A 19,493-nucleotide genomic window follows, 5' to 3' on the forward strand; every position below is an offset into this window, starting at 1 on the left:
TTAGCTTTTTAAGTTGATCATCAACAGCTATCACAATGGGGAGCTATTTAAAAGACTGCGGATTTCAGAGACTTTGCAGAATAGCTCAGGCTCAGAGGAGAACAATAACACACGTCGACAGTCTCAGGATGGGGAGGAAGAACTACTCTCTTTCCTCACACAGGAGGAACAATTAGAGGTTGCTGGGTGTAGCAAACCGAGTGGTACGACCACCAACAGCGGCCTTACTGACACTAAATGATGTTTTATAAACAAAGTTCGGGAGGAGCACGTTCAAATAATCAATCCAATCTACTCGTCATCAAACAATTATGTCTACCCTAATCAGCATGGCAAGAAGTATATATATATCCACTCTGTCAACTCACCTAATATTCCTTGACAGTTTTCCAGCATCCCTCCACCACCCCGACTCCTCACTCTTGGCTCAATCTTTTACAGCCAGGAATACGGGGGGAGTTCTCTGGGTTCGGGCCGAATACCGAGCCCGGACCCTCTCCTCGGACAGCACGCCAAATATGCTTTTATTCTATCTGACTTATTTGTAAGTGTGAACTAGTGAACTCCAGTATCACCCCTGATCTAAGCATGTCAGCTGTGGAAGGGCCACAGCGCCCTCTTTTAAGGACATATCCTAAGCATTAAAAATGGACTGCAGGTACGTTATTTTAATCTCAGATGGTACGATGACTATTTTTGGCTGGAATATTCCATTTCCATGGACCGTGCATTCCATCACCGATGCATGGGCTGAATATAACATTAGGAAGGAGATTACCAAATAAGTGGTGAGACTGAAGAGGCTGGACTGTTAGCAAAAAAGACCAGGTGTCTGTGGTGGCACGTTATTTGCACGGTGGCGTTGCGTTTGAGGAATTCCTGCATTTCACTCCTGCCGATGGATTAAATGCCGAATCGCTCTTGAAAACAATCAAACAGACATTGCATAAATGCAGTATTGACCACAACTCTTGAATTGCACAGTGCTACGATGGTGCAGTAGTTATGTCCTGCTGTCATAATGGTGTAGCAGAACAATTCAGAAAAGATGTCCTGCAAGCACTGTATGTTCATTGCCATGCCCATTGGCTAAACCTTGTTTTGGTTGACTGTGTTAAAAACATACAGCCCGCGGCTGAATTCTTCGAATCTGCAGATACTGTATAATTTTTTTTCAAGCTCTGTTCCTCATGCTCTTTTCCACAAAACAAAAAAAAAACAGCTGGAAAACAAGCCATCGCAAGCTCCTGTCGAACTAAAGAGACTGTCCGAAACCAGGTGTCAGTCTTCAACTCTATCGGCAATTTAAAAAACGCTTGCCACGATTGGAGCAACCCTTATTGACATAATCAGTCAGTCAAACGCTCTGCGAAAAATTGAAGCTAAGGGAATTCTTTCTCTCATTGACAGCCAATTCACTCTGTAGCTCACTTTATTTGAAGATGTGTTTCGTGTCACAAAATTTGTGTCTGATCACCTACAGTCTCCAGAGCTGGACCTCGCATCTGCCACAGACCTTGTGCAGTCTGTCATAGTGACACTGTCAGAAAAGCGAAGTGAGATGGCATGGAACGAAATATGGATAAAAGCACAGGCCTAGTGTACAAAGGCTGGCATTCCAACCCAACTGCGGTCTGAAGAGAGAGAAACACAGCACCTGCGTCACCTGCTGGATTTTGTGATTGATGCGCATACAGGAGAACATCCACCTTCCAAACCGCTGAAGAAATTCGTCAGCACTTATTTTATCCATTTATTGACCATCTTATCAGTGATAGAATCGTCGCTTTTCACCAGAGTCATGTGATGTTTTGAAAGGGATGTCTGCTTTGAACCCAACACAGAATTCATTCCTTGACATGGAATGTTTGTCACCTATGGCTCTACACTATGGGATTACAAATGAAAACTTGTCTGCTGAATTACACCAAGTGCAAGGCTTCTGGACAGAAAAAAAGAACAGGGGGTGACAGCAAGCGCCACACTGGAATTTCTTTCCATACTCAAGCCATTCAAGGATGTCTTCATCGATTTTATACAGACGTCTTTGTATCTCTGTTACAATTCCTGTCACCTCATCAGCATGTGAGCGCAGCTTATCTTGCTTAAAGCGAGTGAAAAACTACCTGAGAAGTACCGGCGGAGACGATCGAAACAGTAACCTGGCAGTGTTGGCAATCAACTCCTCAAGAATAAAGGCCCTTGATGTACAGGACATCACTGACTCGTTTGCCGTGAATCACAACAATAGACGAACTGGCCTATTGTAATATGCTTCTGGTGAGTAGATACTCTTAAAAATAGCTGGGATATAGAGTATAATGTATTGCTGGCTCTTTTTTTTTTTTTTACAACTGCAAAGAGTGAGGTTTTCTAAGCAGACATGTTGTGGCTATGTTTTCCTTCCAGTTGGCACTGAGAGTGATGGACACTTGATGGTCAAAATAATTATAAATATGTGTAAAAAACCTGTTCTCTCTCTTCTGTGTGTGTTCATACATTGTAGTAATTTGGGAGTGTCATATTTGGCAGTTGTCATTAGATAAGTTATAGGCCTATTACTAATAACAGTAAACAATTAGCCTACTAATTAGGCTGTGGCATACGCAAAGTGTAATACCACAGTAAAAAGATTAGAAGAATTCTAAAAATTAGAAGATGTGCTATATCTAAACAACACTGGGTGGCAGAAATTGCTTGCTGTTTAGATAGCTGCAGCTTAGGCGGTCATTATGTTCATACAGTTTAATTATTTTATTAGCACCCCCTCTGAACTTTTAAAATGCTTCGAATATACAAATCACAACATGTAAATAGGAAAATGTTGGCGTTATTTTGTCACTTATTGGGAGCAGTATGCTAGCTGGAGCCGTTTACCTCCAGTCTTTGTGCTAAGCTAGGCTAGCGGTGGGTGCGTCAGACAGAGTTATGGCACGCAAGGAGATGAAAAGGATATGTATGGACTTCTCTAACTCTGGGGTATGCGGTGAATAAGCTAAAGTCCAAAAAAGTCGGCGTGTTCCTTTAAAAGAAAATATATCCCAGATGAACCTCCAACAGAGAGATGGAGAAGATAATAAATGTAACAGGTCTGGTGCCATGGTATTGATGAAAATGTCACTGGCCGAAAATGTTACATCTACAGGTGACAGGCGGCAGAGTAGTTGATCGCGAGAAAGAAAGAAATAAGGCGCGAGCTGATTGTCAAGACAGAGCTGCTGTTACTGGTGCATAGTCAGTGAATGAACCTAGCCTATAGAAGCAGATTTTGGCAAATCAACTGCTTTCCTGCTGATTCATTAATAAATAAAAATATGGGGCCTATATTTCTTTTTACCTGATAATCTCCATCGTTTGCTGTGGAGTCACCTTTTGGTTTATGTCACGGCCAAGTGATTACTGATTAGATCAAAATGTAAATATCCATTGCTAATCAGACTTGCCATAGCCTGTCAACTTTACAGTTTCCAAACTATGTCATAATTCTAGAGATTTAATAAATAAATAAAAATAAGGCACAATTAAGAATGACAACTAAAGAAGAGAGAGTGAAATAAATGAGCAATAGCCTATCACATTTATATCAGCACGACTGTGATTCGGCCCGTAGGCACAAGTGCAAGCCGATCGCAGAGCCATATCGCATGGCTACGGGTGTGATATTGCATTTATACAACAGTTCAATGTCACAAATGTGTAAATAAATAAGAAACAACAACGGAGTCTTTAAAACCACTCTTTTGTGCGGAACTAGCCTACTTCCCTCCGCCACGAATTCAAATGTCAAGTTAATGGTTGAGCCCAAGCCTCCATTACTAATTCTAAAACTTTAAAACTAGCAATGAAGGAACGGTGAGTTGCTTCATTGAAGCTTATTGTATTATGTAGAGTAAACGAGAGAGATCAAAAGCGAGTGCATTACCTTCATCTATAGCTGATATTCTTCAGGTCGATCTTGCATTCATAATCACAAAATCAGTTTGAATTTCCGCTGATGATATCTTGTCTTTGTCCTAATTGACAGTTAAGGGGATTTCCCATGACATGGCTAGTCAATGCATTTGTAAGTTTCGTCTTTATAAGCCGTTGTTTACAACCTTGTTTCAGTTTCAGTCTTAATGACTCACTCATAAAGACAGTCTTTACTGACATATAATGGAGCAATAATGTAACTTTCACTGAAGTCGAAATCACAACCACACGGGCTCTTTCTCAATACCAAATATGGCATGCTATTTCTATAAAATATTGTTAATTGAAAAATAATATATTTAAAAAAGGAAGTTTGTACAAATAACAAAAAATAAACAAGCAAACAGTTTAGTCAAAAGAACAAAACCAGTGCTAGTTTTGCACTGGTCAAGGTGCTGGTTCTATTTTAGGGGAAGAATTGTGCAGTCAAGCACTTTGTTTTCTTTCATTTCAGTGGGTACAGTTCACAACAAAAACAACAACAGTAATCATAAAGACAGTCATCCTACTATGGATTCAATTTTATATTAAAATTAGTGTATGAGATGGCAAATGTAAATTATATAATTGAATTTTCATTTTCATTGTGCACCAAACGTTGCACAAATGTATTGGAAAATCAAAATTTAAATACAGAAATGCATTGCCATTTTACATATTGCATCGTCATTTTGCATATTACATTTCAAATTGAATATTGCTACCCATATGCTTCCATATATCCTGCTGAACTCCTGCAGAGTTCCTGTTGTCATCCTGCAGTGTGACGATCCATACTCCATCTCAGACCATTCAAAACAGTACTCTTTGACAGGCATGACATTTTATTCATTTTTGGCACATCATTTTGCATTTTTTTCAAATGCCCATGGGTTATTTTACCACAGGCTTGGTCCACCTTACTGAAACCCTTGCAAAGGACCTTTAAGTCCTGAGATACAAAAGAGGCCGCTTCACCAGCTCCCTGTCAGCAGTCTCTGATTTGTGCGTTGAGGCCCTCTCAAGGCCACATCGCTAAATCCTATTGAACAGGCTGTAAAACCCTTCAGGCGGACAGGGAATCAGTGGAATAGGCACTGAGGAGGGACTGCAATGTCATCAAAGGGGCACGCTGTGCAATTTAGAGACATGCATGAATCAGGACTTTGGGGCCCTCTACCATAGGCGCACAGAAGACGGTTGCCTGAGAGTATTCAGTGCTTAAACAGCATTTAGCAGAATCGCATAGTTTACAATTCCAACCATTGAGAATGAAGAGCACTTACGCTGATCAAAGGCTTTTGTGTGAACTATAAGTCAGGAGGATTTATACCAAAAGTCACTGACCATGAGTTCTTAAAAAAAAAATCTGGTTTGATGTACAAAATAACATTATATGGCTTTAGTAGATAAGGACAAAGAGTGATTTTTAGGTGAAATACTCCTTTAAACATTTAATGTTAGTGGGGGGGGGGGGGGGGGGGGATGAATCTCACAAAGGAAACAATGGGTGAAAACTTTTTTTATGAATTTAAAATCTAAAATACATACTAGTGAGAGGGAAAAAAAATACCTTTATTTTTTATCAATCAGTCAGTGAACAGTAAACACATTCATGATATGAAATGGCTTGTGAATGATATCTAATGTTAATATTGTGCATGAACAGACAACATAGTCTAAGATATGTCTAGACAGGTCAGGTTAAGGAAACAGATTTTCATACACAAGAAGTTGTGCCAAAAAGATTGTGGCAAACAAAACAAAACAAAATCATTTATTCAGTGCCTCTGAGACATGGTACAGCACATACTGGTTATAAAGAGACTAGAAGCCCACATGGTTGTACTGAACACATCAGTAGCACTATAGTGGATTAGGTGTCTGAAATTCCATATGAATAGAGGATAAAGTGTCTTCATAAAACACATCTGTCTCTCTCAAACAACACTGTCAGCAGCTGTTTCCTCAGTGAAATGCACCGAATGCAACCAAAGCCTTTGATATGTCCAATGAATCATTATCCAGTGGACATGTAACCACTATTTTTGAGTAACATTTTTTTTTTTACATCAATATTTGTTACAAAAATCATCCACTTTGCTGTATCAAAACTTCTGGAATCAACCAGAAGAGCAAAACAAGCAATGACACTAAGAAGAATGTGTTATCACATTAATCACAAAAGAAAAGAGAAAAAACACACAGTGATCCCATAGATGCAACAGAAGTTTTTTCAAATAATTGTGTTTGTACAAAAACTCTTTTGAGTGGCAAGTATTGAATTATTCAAGGCATCTTCTCTTTGCCCACTGGAGCTTTTTCGAGAGAGCGACCATTTTTAGCAACAATTAACTATTTCAGTCTTGCACTTTTATCTGTGGAAGTATGTAAAAAAAAAAAAAAAGTGCTTACTAAAATAGAAAAAAGTATTCTATTTTAAATGTTTCAAATCATATTTTAGCTCTCTTTATTGCAAAATAAATATTTTCTCTTTTTAAAACCTAAAACTATAAGGTCTGCCCCTCAGTATCCAACAAACCTTGGATGAAAATAAAATCGGTGCAGACAAGCGGGGAGGAAAAAATGTTACACACACAATATAGCTAAAATTGGTTAAATATACCAATTAAGACATCTTCAAAAAAGAAAAAAACAACAACACAGATGACAAACAATTCATATACAAAATTTTATATGGATACAGTTAAAAACACTGCCTTAGTTGGCCTCACTTCTCTGGTTTAACCCCCTGAAAAATATGTGCCAATGCCCTGAGAGAGAGCAAACACCTCCACGTTCAACCAGCCTCTTTGGCGTTACGGTGAGGGAATAAATGACTGGCAAATTCTCCTTAAGGCAGACTCAGTTCTTTTTTTCTTTTTTTTTAATTTCTCCATTTATTAGATACAGGCATCTACTGGAGTGAAACTGTTGTGTTGAATGTTCAAAAGCTCTTTTGGACGGCTTTATTTCTTGGATTGTGTCATGTAGCTGTTCTCGATGCACAGCACGATGAAGGAGCTGGAGCAGCTGCTGGAGGTCTGCTGGAGGAGTTGGCCAGCCTGCAGAGATGAGGCCAAGCCTGTCACTGCACGGTCTCCGGCCCGCCACGTCTCACAGTAGTTATCCGTCTGCCTGTGACCCCTGCCACTGGACCCGTGCCAGATCATCTTCTCTGGCCTGCAGGACAGAGGAAGAAACATTCATTTTAGGTGCATCTCAGATGGCACTCAAAACCTGCAAGACCTTTCCGAGATTACAAAGTCAAATTGCATTGGCTGACTGCGGGGTCATGGTGTCCAGGATTTTAATCAGTCTTTTGGGAAACTACGTTTTGTTTACAAGATTGGAAGAATGAATCATTGGACCGGCCAAAGATTGGGCACTGAATCGTTGAAAGATATTGTTTGAGGCACTGAACTCTTTTCCCGCCAGTGTTTTTGATCATTTTTTCACAAACTTTTCATGGCCCCCAGAATATTTTGTTGAATATCTGAACATGCAATATATCAAAAGAAAGAACAGACCATTTGCTTTAAAAAAAAAGCACTTTTACTCTAGCTTAATGCTTTCTTTTTTCAACACTCAACAGATTTTAAGTAAAAAGCTGAGAAAATCGCATTTTTGTCAAATACTACATCCGGATCGGATTCAGAACGATGATCAAAACATCAAGCGTAGCGTTAGTTCTGGCAGGTCACGTTAGTCAAGCTCGCATCAGCTGATCCACATCTACCTATAGGAATACGACGCCTATCACCGTATACATATATAAGCTCCTTCAGTATTATCAGCAGCTATCGCGTTTCTCAGGAGCTAATTACCCTCCTCCATCCCCAGCTCCTCCTCTCGCCCAGTCAGGATTTGACATTCTGATTCCCCTTGAATCAGAATAATTATCGAATATGTTGTACTTTAAAATCTTGAATTAAATATATTTGCAAATTATTGCTGCTCTCCCTGCTCTTATCCATGCTAGGCTGCATGGATGCGCAGGGAGTTCTCGCCCAGAACGGAACCATACCACCAATCCAAACTGTATGCTAATTGTCAATCATATTTGACGGTAGTGGTCCTGACAGAAATACATTGAGTAGATCGAGTCCCTCAACACCCCCTAAAGCTTCACAGTCCTATACCTCGTCCTGGGTTGACATTTCGTTCAGTGACATTATGCAGTTTTGATTTATATGCTGTTTAATGTTGATGATTGCATTATTTTACATATGCATCTGCTTACATATGCTATTCCTTGTTTCTGCTTCTTTATTGCCTGTGTTTTGGTCAAGAAATTCAGTACTCTTTCAGAAGATGTGTAATAGCGCCCCTACTGTATAACAGTGAAAACACGGAAAGCTGGAAAATTCCGTCAATGGCAGGGAAGCGTTGTCTAATAAATTACGGAAATTATGTCAATGGTGGGAAAAGAGTTAATAGCAAGTAAACGGGATATCCACGAGCAACTGTAGCATATTCAGGTTCATTTTTAAGTTTTGTTTGTCAAATAATATATCTATAATATCATTTTTTTGTGGATGGACAGCACAGACAGATGGATAAAATGAGACAGACAGATAGATAGATAGATCTCTAGCTCCAGTGGACTGAGTGGTTTTAAAGGAAAATGAAAACTGACAGGATGATCAGCCAAAGCCACTGGCACTCACCAGGCACTGTCCCTCAGGACATCTCTGCCATCAAAGGAGTAGATAGGAGCATTGTCCTTCATCCTGCTCTCGGAGTCACTGAAGAGAGACTCCCAGCTTCTGAAAAGGACTTGATCCTGCAGAAGAGAATATCAATGCCATGAAAAGTCAAGAAACGTGATCACCAAATTAATGTATTGGTTAAGTTCGGTCTTGAGGAAAAAATCTCAAAATGATCCACAAGATCAAATGATGATCACCTTTGTGTTCTGAGGCCCGAAACATACTTAGTGCGAATGTAGAGGATTCTACAAGCCCCTATACGGACATGGTGATCGTCTTCATCTGATTCTACCTACGCAAGCTCAATTTTCTATGTTGTGCGTTATGGATATTCAACTGGACTGCGACTACGTGATAAAAGCCATCTCAATCTAAAATAATGTCCTTTCACGCGGCGACAAGCAGCAAAATGATATTTTCAATTATTTGGTTCCACTAGAACTTATTGGTTGCGATAACTGTATATTAAACATATAATCTTCTGATTTGTTGTTATTGTGCAGCATCACAAAGCCTTTTCACTTCTAGTCTGGACAAATCACTTGGAAAATTAGGACACAGTGTTCGGCTAATTTAAATTCTACCAGGTGAAAAAAATGATAACATTTCTGATTAATCTGATTATTAAATTGGTAGAATCTGATCTGATAAATATTTTTTTTTAATCATGTCGTTGCCAGGGCCGTCCAAAGCATTTGCAAAAGTTGCACTGCCCTAGGACGGCCCTGGTTGTTGCCATTTTATGAAAGCAATGGAGAGGCCGTGCGTTACAGTTATTTTATCACAATTAAAGGGGTTTATAGGCACTTCGCTCTGTGCTCTGCCTAAAACACCCGTAACCATGTTAAAATCATAATCTAATGGCTTGTTGCTTTGATAATCTGGAGTGAAGATCTGCATGAGTAATGGACCACACACCTTGAGGTTAACAATCGGTAATGTGTCTCTGTCGGATTTGCGGACGATACTGTAGAGATCCTGAAGTTTGGAAGACAGGAAGGCTCTGAATGTTCCCTTCATCCCCACGGCCCGAGCTTGCTGGAAGCACAGGAAGTCTGCCCCACGAATGCCTCTCATGTTCCCCACTTGTGGAGAATTCAGGGCAATAAGATGCAACTGCACAAAGAAAAACAGTGGCGTCAAAATGGAAATAAACAAAGGGGACCTGTGCAAATGTTGTGACTTAGTTGACTGAACTAACCCCTGGTCCGGAGGTGTGGGTGTGACCTTCTGGTTGATTTACAGGGGGGCTGGGACGGCGGGCTGGAGTGATAGGGTTCCTCTCAGGTTGAACAGGGTATCTGATTTCTGGTTGTACAGGATTGTACCTGTTATCAGTGTAGGGTGGGTATCGTGGATCTGGGTAACGGGAGTCAGGCGGATTGGGGTTTCTATTCTCTGGCTCACTCCTTGGAAACTCAATCGGCTGGTGAGGTGGAGAAATCTGCTCCGCTCCATTGTTAGCTGTGTGGTCCTGGGAATAGTGAACAACAGGGGGCGGCTGGACCGCTGCCACCTCATTGTCCTGGAGGAAAAGCCAACAAGCTACAGTCATACCTTCAGGAATTGATACGCTCATCCACTAATTCCAACTTCCTTTGATTAAATGGTGGGTGCTTATTTGAATGTTAAAGAGCTTTATTCACACTGCTTACCAGCTCTCCATAGAAGGGTTTATAATCTCCAAGCTGCAAATAAAAGGAAAATTGTGTTAATATGTGAAAAGATATGTAAAAAAAAAAAATCCTATACGATATAATGTTCTCCTTGAAATGGGTCAATGACAAAATGGAGAATCTAAAATAATTAATTCCAAATAATGAATCTTATATGATCTATTGTTAATATCATTTTTATGCACAAAAATGCTTTCTTTTATTTTTATTTTAAATAAACGAATAGGCGTGCACAAAAAAATAGTGTGTTTTAAAGAACTTTACCATCACTTGTCTGACACCATCCCGAACTCTGAGGTAGAGATCGCTTCGGTCCAAAACGTAAATCAGAGCACCTTCTGTCTGTCTGCGTGCCGAAGCAATCATTATGTCATAAGATCTCATGACAGTCACCTGCTGACACATTTAAAACCAGGGGTATGATTAAAGTATCAAGTGTCAGGTGTTTTATCAGATACACTCCATTAGTAATTTCTTCAATGAATGTCCCACTCACCCCAGATCCAGTGCCGGGAATTCCAGGTGAGCCGGGGGGACCTGGGGGCCCGGGAATACTGAGTGCTGAAACATACAAAAATCATACAGCATTGATTGTTATTCAAGTTCCTCAAGAATATTCTGAAAGCAGGAAGAATGTTTTACTTATTTTTATCTTACGTGGTCTGTAGGCTCCTGGCAATGACGGTGACCCTGGAGGGCCAGGGGGTCCAGGAGGTCCTGGGTTTCCTGGACGACCATCATAACCAACCCCAGGTGTTCCTGGTGGACCCTGCGGTCCAGGGGGACCTCTGATTGAGTCTCCTTTAGGTCCCTGGAAAATATATAGACCATCCATATGTAGAGTATGTAAGTACTCAATTCAGGTTTTGTGTCCAGAAACTCCTTTCAATCCTTACAGGAAGTCCTGGGTTTCCTGGCGGTCCCTGTCCAGCTCCAAAACGAGGGTCATAAAATCCACCTCCTGGCTCTCCTTTCTCTCCTTTAAGACCGGAGTCACCTCGCTCCCCCTTCATCTCATTCTGAGGAAACAGGTTTCATGTTTACATCATTATTATAATCAAACAACTGTTTCATCAAATACTTTCATTTATGTACTTTGTGATCCACATACCTTGAGGGCATAGATATCAAGGTTTGAGGAAAAGCCTGAAAAAAAAAGAAGAAGTGAATATTAAATTATACATTCGTGCATTAAATATCATTAGATTATGATAACAATTTGACAATGATGTCAAGCTAGTAAGTCAGGGTACTTTAGACAGAGAGTCACTAATATTTACAGGGCCCAGGATAGCGTTGTTATTCCCGCCTGTCAATGGCCCTTAATGTCTAAAAACAGCAACAGTGGTAAATTTTACCTGGTGATCCGGGAATCCCAGGAGCTCCCTGGTCTCCTTTATCTCCTTTCGTAGCTTTAGAAAACAAAACACTGCATTGTTCATAGCTGTCAAAAATTGAGTCATGGATGATTGGAGACATTTGAACTCTTTCTAATTAAGATAATTAAAATCAACATAAAATGCAGTTCCCAATTCTTTAGAGTGAAACAAGGCATTGAAGGGAAAATATGTAGGTTGGGATTTGATTTGATCCATTTGGAAATAATTGGACCAGAACAGACATAGAAAAAGAGGCAGAGCAAGTTTTTAAATTTAGTTTTTATTAAGAAAAACATGTACAGATAAATCTTGCACAGTAAGATCTTTAGGAAAGAAGATAACTTTTGTGATACTTATCAAATCTTGATCATCTGCTGTGACAAGAATGACTAACATCTTACCTGGGTATTGCCTTGAATAATCTTCATATCTCTGAAATGGAAAAGGAGATAGCAAATTAGTGCTGTTGCAATCATGATCACTTCACTTCAACAACCACCATATGGAGCTCATTTTGCAACATTTCATGCATGAATTACAGCTTATTTTACACAAATAGCACTTACTCCAAATCTGTCCAAGGGCACAGCAGGTCCGGGGGGACCAGGGAGTCCTGGGGGACCGGGGGGACCCTTGAAAAGACACAAAATAACTTATGAGGGCAAACTATTTATATAACAATCACTGACGGAACAAACTGCACGGTGTACTTACTGGGTAACCATATCCAGAGCCTGAAGCTGGGTCTCCCTTCTCTCCTTTGTATCCGTTCACACCTGGGCGGCCCTACGGTCATAAAATTAAGATATTAAGTAAAATTAAATTACATACTCAGTTAAGTTATCCTGTCATCGAATATTTTTTGTTGATGAAAGTTATTTTTTGAGAGACTTACGGGTCTGCCTGGCATTCCAAATTCACCCTTCAAACCAGAAGGTCCAGCTGGACCCTGAATAAATGAGATGCGACTTAGCTGCTCTGAATGTTCTTTTTTACCAAGTAGAGGAATGATAGAATTGTTTCTGTCTGAACCTTGAATAAAAAAAAATACGTACAGGAGGTCCGACTGGTCCAGAATCCCCTCTCTCACCCTACAGAGAGTGAAAAAACAATTAATTTTGATGTATGCTACTCTTTAGCATTTTCCTAAATAAAGTCATCAAAACTATGAATTAACACAAACATGGTTATAAAGTAAAATAAAATAAAATACCTTGTGGCCTGCCAATCCACCAAGGTAATGTGGATTTCCATCAGGTCCAAGAATAAGTCCAGGCTCTCCTTTTTCTCCCTGCAAACAAAGTAAGGTTGCAGCAGTGAGCCGTTGAGGTTTTTAAACACTTCATATTAAGCTTCGTGTGTTGATTTCTGCTTACAAACCTTAATGGCATAGCCTGGTGAACCAGGTTCTCCTCTATCACCTTTCGGTCCCATTGGGCCCTGATTGGACAAAGAGACAGTGTGTAAGATAAATGCACTCAAGTCTATATTATTAATGCGCCAAATTGCAATGTTGCTTGGAAGCCGTGAACAGTCTACACTTATTAATTACTTTTAATATGTATAAATGTCTAAAGTGTTTTGTTCAAAAAAGGGGGGTGAACAAATGAAGTTATAAAGTACTTACTGGGAATCCTGCTTGACCAGGAACACCAGCACCACCCTGAAAACCACACAAACGATATATAGATATTGGAAAATTGTATGTTATGAGTCTGTTTTTGAATGCCCACAAAACAATTTCTGGTATCCTAATGTAGTAGCAAGGGACTATTAGAGGCAGGACTTTCATACCTGAGGCCCTGCTCCTCCAGTTTCATCATACTGTACAGAAAAATGACAAACAGCTTAATAAAAACATGACCTATTTTAAGCAAACAAAAAAGGCGATATAAATTTGAAGACTTACATTTTCAGAATAACGATAAATAATTTGTCCAGGTTGTCCAGGGAGGCCGGGTGGACCTGGAAGACTAGTTCCATCTCGTCCAGGTTCACCCTAAGCAGATGATCACGTTTAACAACGATGAAGTAAATAATGAGATTATTTGATTATTTACTTCTCAGAGATAAGAAAACTCACCCTCTCGCCTCTGTCTCCCCTGTCGCCCTTTGGTCCCTGCAGGCAAATGCGAAAAACTGATATCAGCCTGAAGTACTGGACGCCAGACTGGCAATTCAGTACATTTACACAAGAGATGTATTCAAATGAAACGCACCTGTGGTCCAGGGAAGCCATCCAAACCAGGGCGGCCATCTTGTCCCTGAGGTCCTTCACTGCCTTTATCACCAGGAAATCCTGGGAAGCCAGGCTTACCCTGAGGAGCAAGATATGAATAAATGACACAATCGACAATCCCCAACTGAAAATTATATCTTTGGGATATAAATCTCATTTTAATGAATAAATAGTCTTACTTGTGGTCCTGGGATACCAGGAGGTCCCTGAAATGAAATAAGTTTGCAGTAAATGAACTTCTAAAAACCAACAAGGGTAGATAAGAGCCAATAAAGGTACAACAGAGAAAGATTTACCTGAATTCCAACTGGTCCTCTTACCCCAGGGACTGAACTGAAGTGAATACCAGAGCCCTCCATATCATCCTGAACACATATACAGAGGACACAATATTTTATGGATTTCCTAAAAGACAGCGAAGCACAAAGGAAAATTGACCAATACTTACAAATCCAACATGATATCTTGGGCCAGGAGGACCAGGTGGCCCTGGTTGTCCGACGGGTCCCATTGGTCCTGGAAGACCAGCAAGCCCACCCTGCCCAGGGAGGCCAGGGGAACCGGGAGAACCTGTGGCACCCTTTAAAGACAAGGAGTGAGATGAATAAAACAACGCATGCAGTTAGCTTGCAAGATACCAAGATTCCAGGCAGGAGCAAAATATGTTAGTTTGCAGAAAACACATTCACACAACGCATCTACAAATCAATGCCACAAAAAGTACACACTAACATCAGTATAATAATGATGACACATTTCAAGCATTAGAACTGTAGTGTAAAAAAGTTGAGATGTCTGTGAAGAAAATCGATTGCCACACTCGAGACTTGCTACCTGCCACCCTGCAGCTTTAGAGGAGAAGGATGAGGTATAGTAGGAAAGAAGATCATAGAGATTGCTGGGAAAGTAGGAGTTTTGCTACAGAGACAGAAACATAAAAGAATTCTGAGGGGGTTTGACTGTTTCAGAAAAAGATGTTTTCTGAAACTGCTTTCCACACAACACCATTTCCTAACTAGGCGTGACACAATAATGCAACATTATTCTTACATTTTTCTTCAACAATGGGCATTTTTGATCATGAACATCTGCTCTACAATGTCATTTCCACTACATTTCAAAATAAGCATTGTGTCTGAGAGCATTTTATTGTGGAAATGACAGTTCTGGGGCCCTATTTTAACGATCTGAAACGCAAGTATCAAACGCGAAACGCAAGTCAATTTGGGCGCGGATCTCGAGCGCTGTTGCTATTATACCGGCGGGATAAATGACTCTTGCGCCCGACGCAAATCTAAAATGGGTTGGTCTGAAGGAGCTACATTACTCATAGGTGTGGTTTGGGCGTAACGTGAAATAAACCAATCAGAGCGTCATCTCACATTCCCTTTAAGAGCGGGCGTGCTTGTTCCATTGATTATAACAGCGATTTTGCCAGGCGCGCGCCAGGAGCGGTTCACAGCCGAGGAGACCGACGTTCTCGTCAGTGCCGTAAAAGACGTGACATTGTATGGGGATGGGAGAAACCCACCCAAATTAGCTTCGGTTAAACAGGCGTATAAAAAATGTGGGTAAATGTGTAAGCTAGATTTATGCCTATTTTTTCACATCTTCATGGACACAACAATGATTCCCCTCGTGTGTTAATATTTTTCCTTGTAATAATGTATGGTTTTCTAAAAATGAGAACTGCTGCGTCTGTGTGTAGATGAGATAAGCAAAGTGCATGCGCGCTGTGCACACGCTACATTGATTATGGCCAAGCATGCGCCCTTAAAATAGCATATGAATAACATCTTTACAGTGTTTTATGATAATTTGGCAAAATTACAGCATAGTTGTAAATTATATTTATCTTAATGTTTAATATCTAAACGTTTTCAGCGCAAATATGCTCTTCACTGACAATTTTGTTTGCATGATAACCAAGTAAACGGACTTTTAATAAATCGTTATGGAAAGAATTGTTGGTACAGTATGTATATAAATCATTTTCATAAAATACATAGAGAAATCACTTTCACTTTGTTTGGATTATCCTATTTGTAAATTTAGTATTTTATTAAGTATTAATTATAATTCAATATTATAATATTTTATTATGGATATTCATATTTTAAGACTGAAAGGCTGCATCTGGGAAAAGGAATCTGTAAAAGAAAACAAAATATGTAGATAGTTCTGAATAAAAAATGTTTTGAATAAAAATAAGCCCATACAGAGATGAAAAGACAAGACATCTTTTAGTTCTATAGGTTTAGTTCTATAAGTTTCTGATACTGACAGTTAAAACTCACTGGTACAAAATCGTACTCCACATAACTATACATCAGACATGTTTAGTGATTGTTATTGTGAAGACAAACTTCTCCCTGGATCTTGCTGTGTCACTCCTGGGTAGAACATTATGTTTGACTCTTGTTTAATTCTCAGTCATACAGAGCTTCACAATATGTTCAGCTGTACACAACAGATATGTGATATATGAATATGAATATGAGCATAGAGTGCACAACGGTTTCTCACTACATTACGCAAACTGACCTTCTCTCCCACAGGTCCAGGTAGGCCCAGCTCACCGGCATCACCCTGTGGAGCACAAAATCAGTCCAGCGTCTAAAGATAGCTACCATTACAGGGATCTCAACAGAGCTGAATTATGCAAGTCCAAATCCATTAAATGTCCCGCATAGCTCTCTATATATAGACAGGGTTCCCACACTTTTTACCAATGGATTGTCATGACTTTTCCATCACCTTTCCAGTCGTTCGTGATTATAGCATATTGATGTTTTAGAAATCATTTTATAGAGATTGCCTGGGTGGATTTGCATTTGTATGTCAGACTGTGATGATCCAACCAATGTCCTCTACTCTATGTTATTGGCTACTCATTGAGCCCAGCCATAAATATTTTGTCCCTAGACTTGGTTATTTGACAGATATCCCCGATGTCAAGTGAACTCATGAATTTAAAATGTATACACAGTTTACAAATGTCTCCAGTAAGACCAATAAACAAACGGATGTCATCACTTTGGCCTATGAGAATGTTTACTCTGAACAAACACTCATAAACAGCTACATTTAGATTAAATATTTTAGAGCAACTTTGTAAGATTTTATACATTTCCAAGACTTTTCCAGGCCTATAAAACGTTAAATTCCCTGTTATGTTTTAGGTTTTCCTGGAAGAGGTTGGAGTTCTGAAGTTTCAATCCACTATTTCATACCTTCTCTCCTCTTGTGCCAGGTGAGCCTGGTTTTCCATCAGAACCTGGTGGACCTGGAAGTCCCTATTAAAAACAATATAATTTATTGTATATGAAAATTATTGTATAGGCTTTTTATGACATGAAACGACAGGGAGGGGTGGGACTACACACTATGCAATGCGTCAGAGAGCACACGATAGCCACAATGCCACATCTTTGACTCATAAACACTGTATTCCGACACAACATGTTTAAACCAGTGTTATACATGTGACGCGTATCATGTCTTCTTAGACTTACCGGTTGACCTGGAGCTCCATTTTGCCCAGGAGGACCAGGAGGACCAAAACCACCAGAGCCTGAAGACGCAAGGCCAGGGGTGCCGGGGGGACCGGGGGGACCAGGAGCACCAGGTAGGCCAGGCAAACCGGGCATTGCCTATCAACCAATATTAAGTTACAAAGTGAAAAAGTACAGTGTTAATAGAATTTACTACATTCTGCTTCCAAAGACATCCAAAGTCTGCACTGTTGTACTCTTGTGATGTACACAACTGTTCAAATGTTTGTGGTCATTAAGATTTTTTTATGGTTTGAAAGAAATTAATACTGTTTTTTAGCAAGGATGAGTTAAGTTGATCAAAAGTAACATGATTTCCACAAAAATATTAAACATCAGAATGGTTTTCACATCTATAATAGGAAAAGGTTTCTTGAGCACCAAATCAGCATATCAGAATGATTTCTGAAGGATTCTGAAAATTCAGCTTTATGATCACAGGAATAAATTACATTTTCAAATATATTAAAATAGAAAACAGTTATTTTACATTGTAATAGTATTTCATAATATTTTTTATCAAATAAATCCAAACTTTTGAACAGTAGTGTACATGACTTAAAATCAAGGAATATCAACAATGGGGTTCCAAAACAAAGACTGTTAGTTGTTCAGCATGAGATCTGATTTAATACTATACTGTAAGTTAATATAGTGTCCACAGGACGTACTCGCACACTGTCCATATCAAATCCAGAGCCCTCCATGTCCACAAATGTCTGAAAAATGTAAACAGAGGAATGAACGTTTTTATAAACCAGTTTTTCAATAGGAAAGGGATCATAAAAACAGATGACTAATAATGAACTCACAGGCCTATCAGATCGAGAGAAGGGTCCTGGTGGGCCAGGAGGCCCTGGAGGCCCACGGGGTCCTGGCTGACTTTCACCTCGGTCTCCCTAAAATGAAAACATGAGGAAAAATGTCAAACAACTGAACTGGAATATACAGGCCTTCGCAATTCATTTCTAAATGGTGAACAAGACACTGATACTGTCAATTATCATTGACACAATTATTATGACACCAAAAATACTTACTTTGTCTCCTTTGGTTCCAGGAGTCCCAGGAAAACCGGGAGGTCCAACTTGACCCTGTTACAAAAATGTATTTTTAATCATTTGTACATGAAACGTACGAATGCAAACACAAATACACAAAATCAACAACACAATCAGACTTGACTTCCCGTTTTGTACAGTGAAAATAAACTGTTCCTGCCAACAAGTATAGTATACACTAGCAGGCATCATTTCAGAAGAATAATGTCATTCAGATATACTGAGAAATGTACTTGACCCAGGTCTGTTTTATAAGAGAGTGTATGAAATGCATTACTTACAGCTTTTCCATCTTCACCAGGGTCACCCTATAAAAGAGAGGAGAGAATATTAGTTTTGTTCAGATATGACCAATGCCCGATGCATTATGCATAGTCTCAAGGACAGAAACACAATGTGCCTTTGTGTTTGCAATGATGCATATCTTAAACCTGTATTAACATCATTCGCTGCTTGTGATGGGGAACACCATAGGGATATATTACTGTGCAAACACATTAACGGCAAATACAAGACCACTTCTGACATATGCGGCTTGAAAATGGTATAACGCTGTTCCTTTTAAATGTAAATGCATTCGCTAATAGAAAACAGAGGCAGTAAATGAACCATTCCTTTCTCTGCGAGCTACTCACCGGCTCCCCATCAGTTCCAGAAGGGCCGGGGGGTCCTGGAGGTCCAGGTGGTCCTCTTGGTCCTGCCATTTTTTGAACAACTGACCCATCTCCTCTCACCTCTACCTCTGTACTGGGCCCGGGGGGACCGGGAGGCCCTGGAGGCCCAGCAGGACCACGGTCACCCTTTGATCCAGGATAACCAAAACCAGGATTGCCCTGAAACCAAAAGGTAACAGAGATTTGAGCATAGGTGAGCCTTACTGTGAGAAAATCTGCATAAATGTCTGTAAAAGAGAGATGCTTA

General features: G+C 39.9%; 1 protein-coding gene across 9 annotated transcripts in view; it reads right to left on the reverse strand.

The window, feature by feature from the left end:
- Nucleotides 1–5,505: 5,505 nt before the first annotated feature.
- The window catches only part of col18a1a (collagen type XVIII alpha 1 chain a), an 86,092-nt gene continuing 72,104 nt past the window's right edge, over nucleotides 5,506–19,493 (reverse strand). For 6 of the 9 annotated variants that reach the window (XM_084420599.1, XM_084420597.1, XM_084420594.1 and 3 more), the window contains 34 exons: nucleotides 19,208–19,405; nucleotides 18,854–18,880; nucleotides 18,552–18,605; nucleotides 18,324–18,410; nucleotides 18,183–18,230; nucleotides 17,473–17,610; nucleotides 17,191–17,253; nucleotides 16,502–16,546; nucleotides 14,406–14,537; nucleotides 14,254–14,322; nucleotides 14,137–14,163; nucleotides 13,938–14,036; nucleotides 13,802–13,837; nucleotides 13,628–13,717; nucleotides 13,513–13,542; nucleotides 13,346–13,381; nucleotides 13,099–13,158; nucleotides 12,932–13,009; nucleotides 12,774–12,809; nucleotides 12,614–12,667; nucleotides 12,433–12,504; nucleotides 12,285–12,350; nucleotides 12,120–12,150; nucleotides 11,698–11,751; nucleotides 11,451–11,485; nucleotides 11,236–11,358; nucleotides 10,997–11,150; nucleotides 10,836–10,900; nucleotides 10,604–10,735; nucleotides 10,319–10,351; nucleotides 9,865–10,188; nucleotides 9,582–9,779; nucleotides 8,622–8,737; nucleotides 5,506–7,134 (listed from right to left, as the gene is read on the reverse strand). In XM_084420599.1, the coding sequence (XP_084276725.1) occupies nucleotides 6,921–7,134; nucleotides 8,622–8,737; nucleotides 9,582–9,779; nucleotides 9,865–10,188; nucleotides 10,319–10,351; nucleotides 10,604–10,735; nucleotides 10,836–10,900; nucleotides 10,997–11,150; nucleotides 11,236–11,358; nucleotides 11,451–11,485; nucleotides 11,698–11,751; nucleotides 12,120–12,150; nucleotides 12,285–12,350; nucleotides 12,433–12,504; nucleotides 12,614–12,667; nucleotides 12,774–12,809; nucleotides 12,932–13,009; nucleotides 13,099–13,158; nucleotides 13,346–13,381; nucleotides 13,513–13,542; nucleotides 13,628–13,717; nucleotides 13,802–13,837; nucleotides 13,938–14,036; nucleotides 14,137–14,163; nucleotides 14,254–14,322; nucleotides 14,406–14,537; nucleotides 16,502–16,546; nucleotides 17,191–17,253; nucleotides 17,473–17,610; nucleotides 18,183–18,230; nucleotides 18,324–18,410; nucleotides 18,552–18,605; nucleotides 18,854–18,880; nucleotides 19,208–19,405 (3,024 nt within the window). In that variant the 3' untranslated portion in view covers nucleotides 5,506–6,920. The remainder of the gene's footprint in view (nucleotides 7,135–8,621; nucleotides 8,738–9,581; nucleotides 9,780–9,864; nucleotides 10,189–10,318; nucleotides 10,352–10,603; nucleotides 10,736–10,835; nucleotides 10,901–10,996; nucleotides 11,151–11,235; nucleotides 11,359–11,450; nucleotides 11,486–11,697; nucleotides 11,752–12,119; nucleotides 12,151–12,284; nucleotides 12,351–12,432; nucleotides 12,505–12,613; nucleotides 12,668–12,773; nucleotides 12,810–12,931; nucleotides 13,010–13,098; nucleotides 13,159–13,345; nucleotides 13,382–13,512; nucleotides 13,543–13,627; nucleotides 13,718–13,801; nucleotides 13,838–13,937; nucleotides 14,037–14,136; nucleotides 14,164–14,253; nucleotides 14,323–14,405; nucleotides 14,538–16,501; nucleotides 16,547–17,190; nucleotides 17,254–17,472; nucleotides 17,611–18,182; nucleotides 18,231–18,323; nucleotides 18,411–18,551; nucleotides 18,606–18,853; nucleotides 18,881–19,207; nucleotides 19,406–19,493) is intronic. The other 3 variants (XM_084420598.1, XM_084420592.1, XM_084420596.1) reach the window with 1 other exon arrangement.

This window comes from Rutilus rutilus, assembly GCF_951802725.1.
Source record: "Rutilus rutilus genome assembly, chromosome: 10".
Classification (NCBI taxonomy): Eukaryota; Metazoa; Chordata; class Actinopteri; order Cypriniformes; family Leuciscidae; genus Rutilus; species Rutilus rutilus.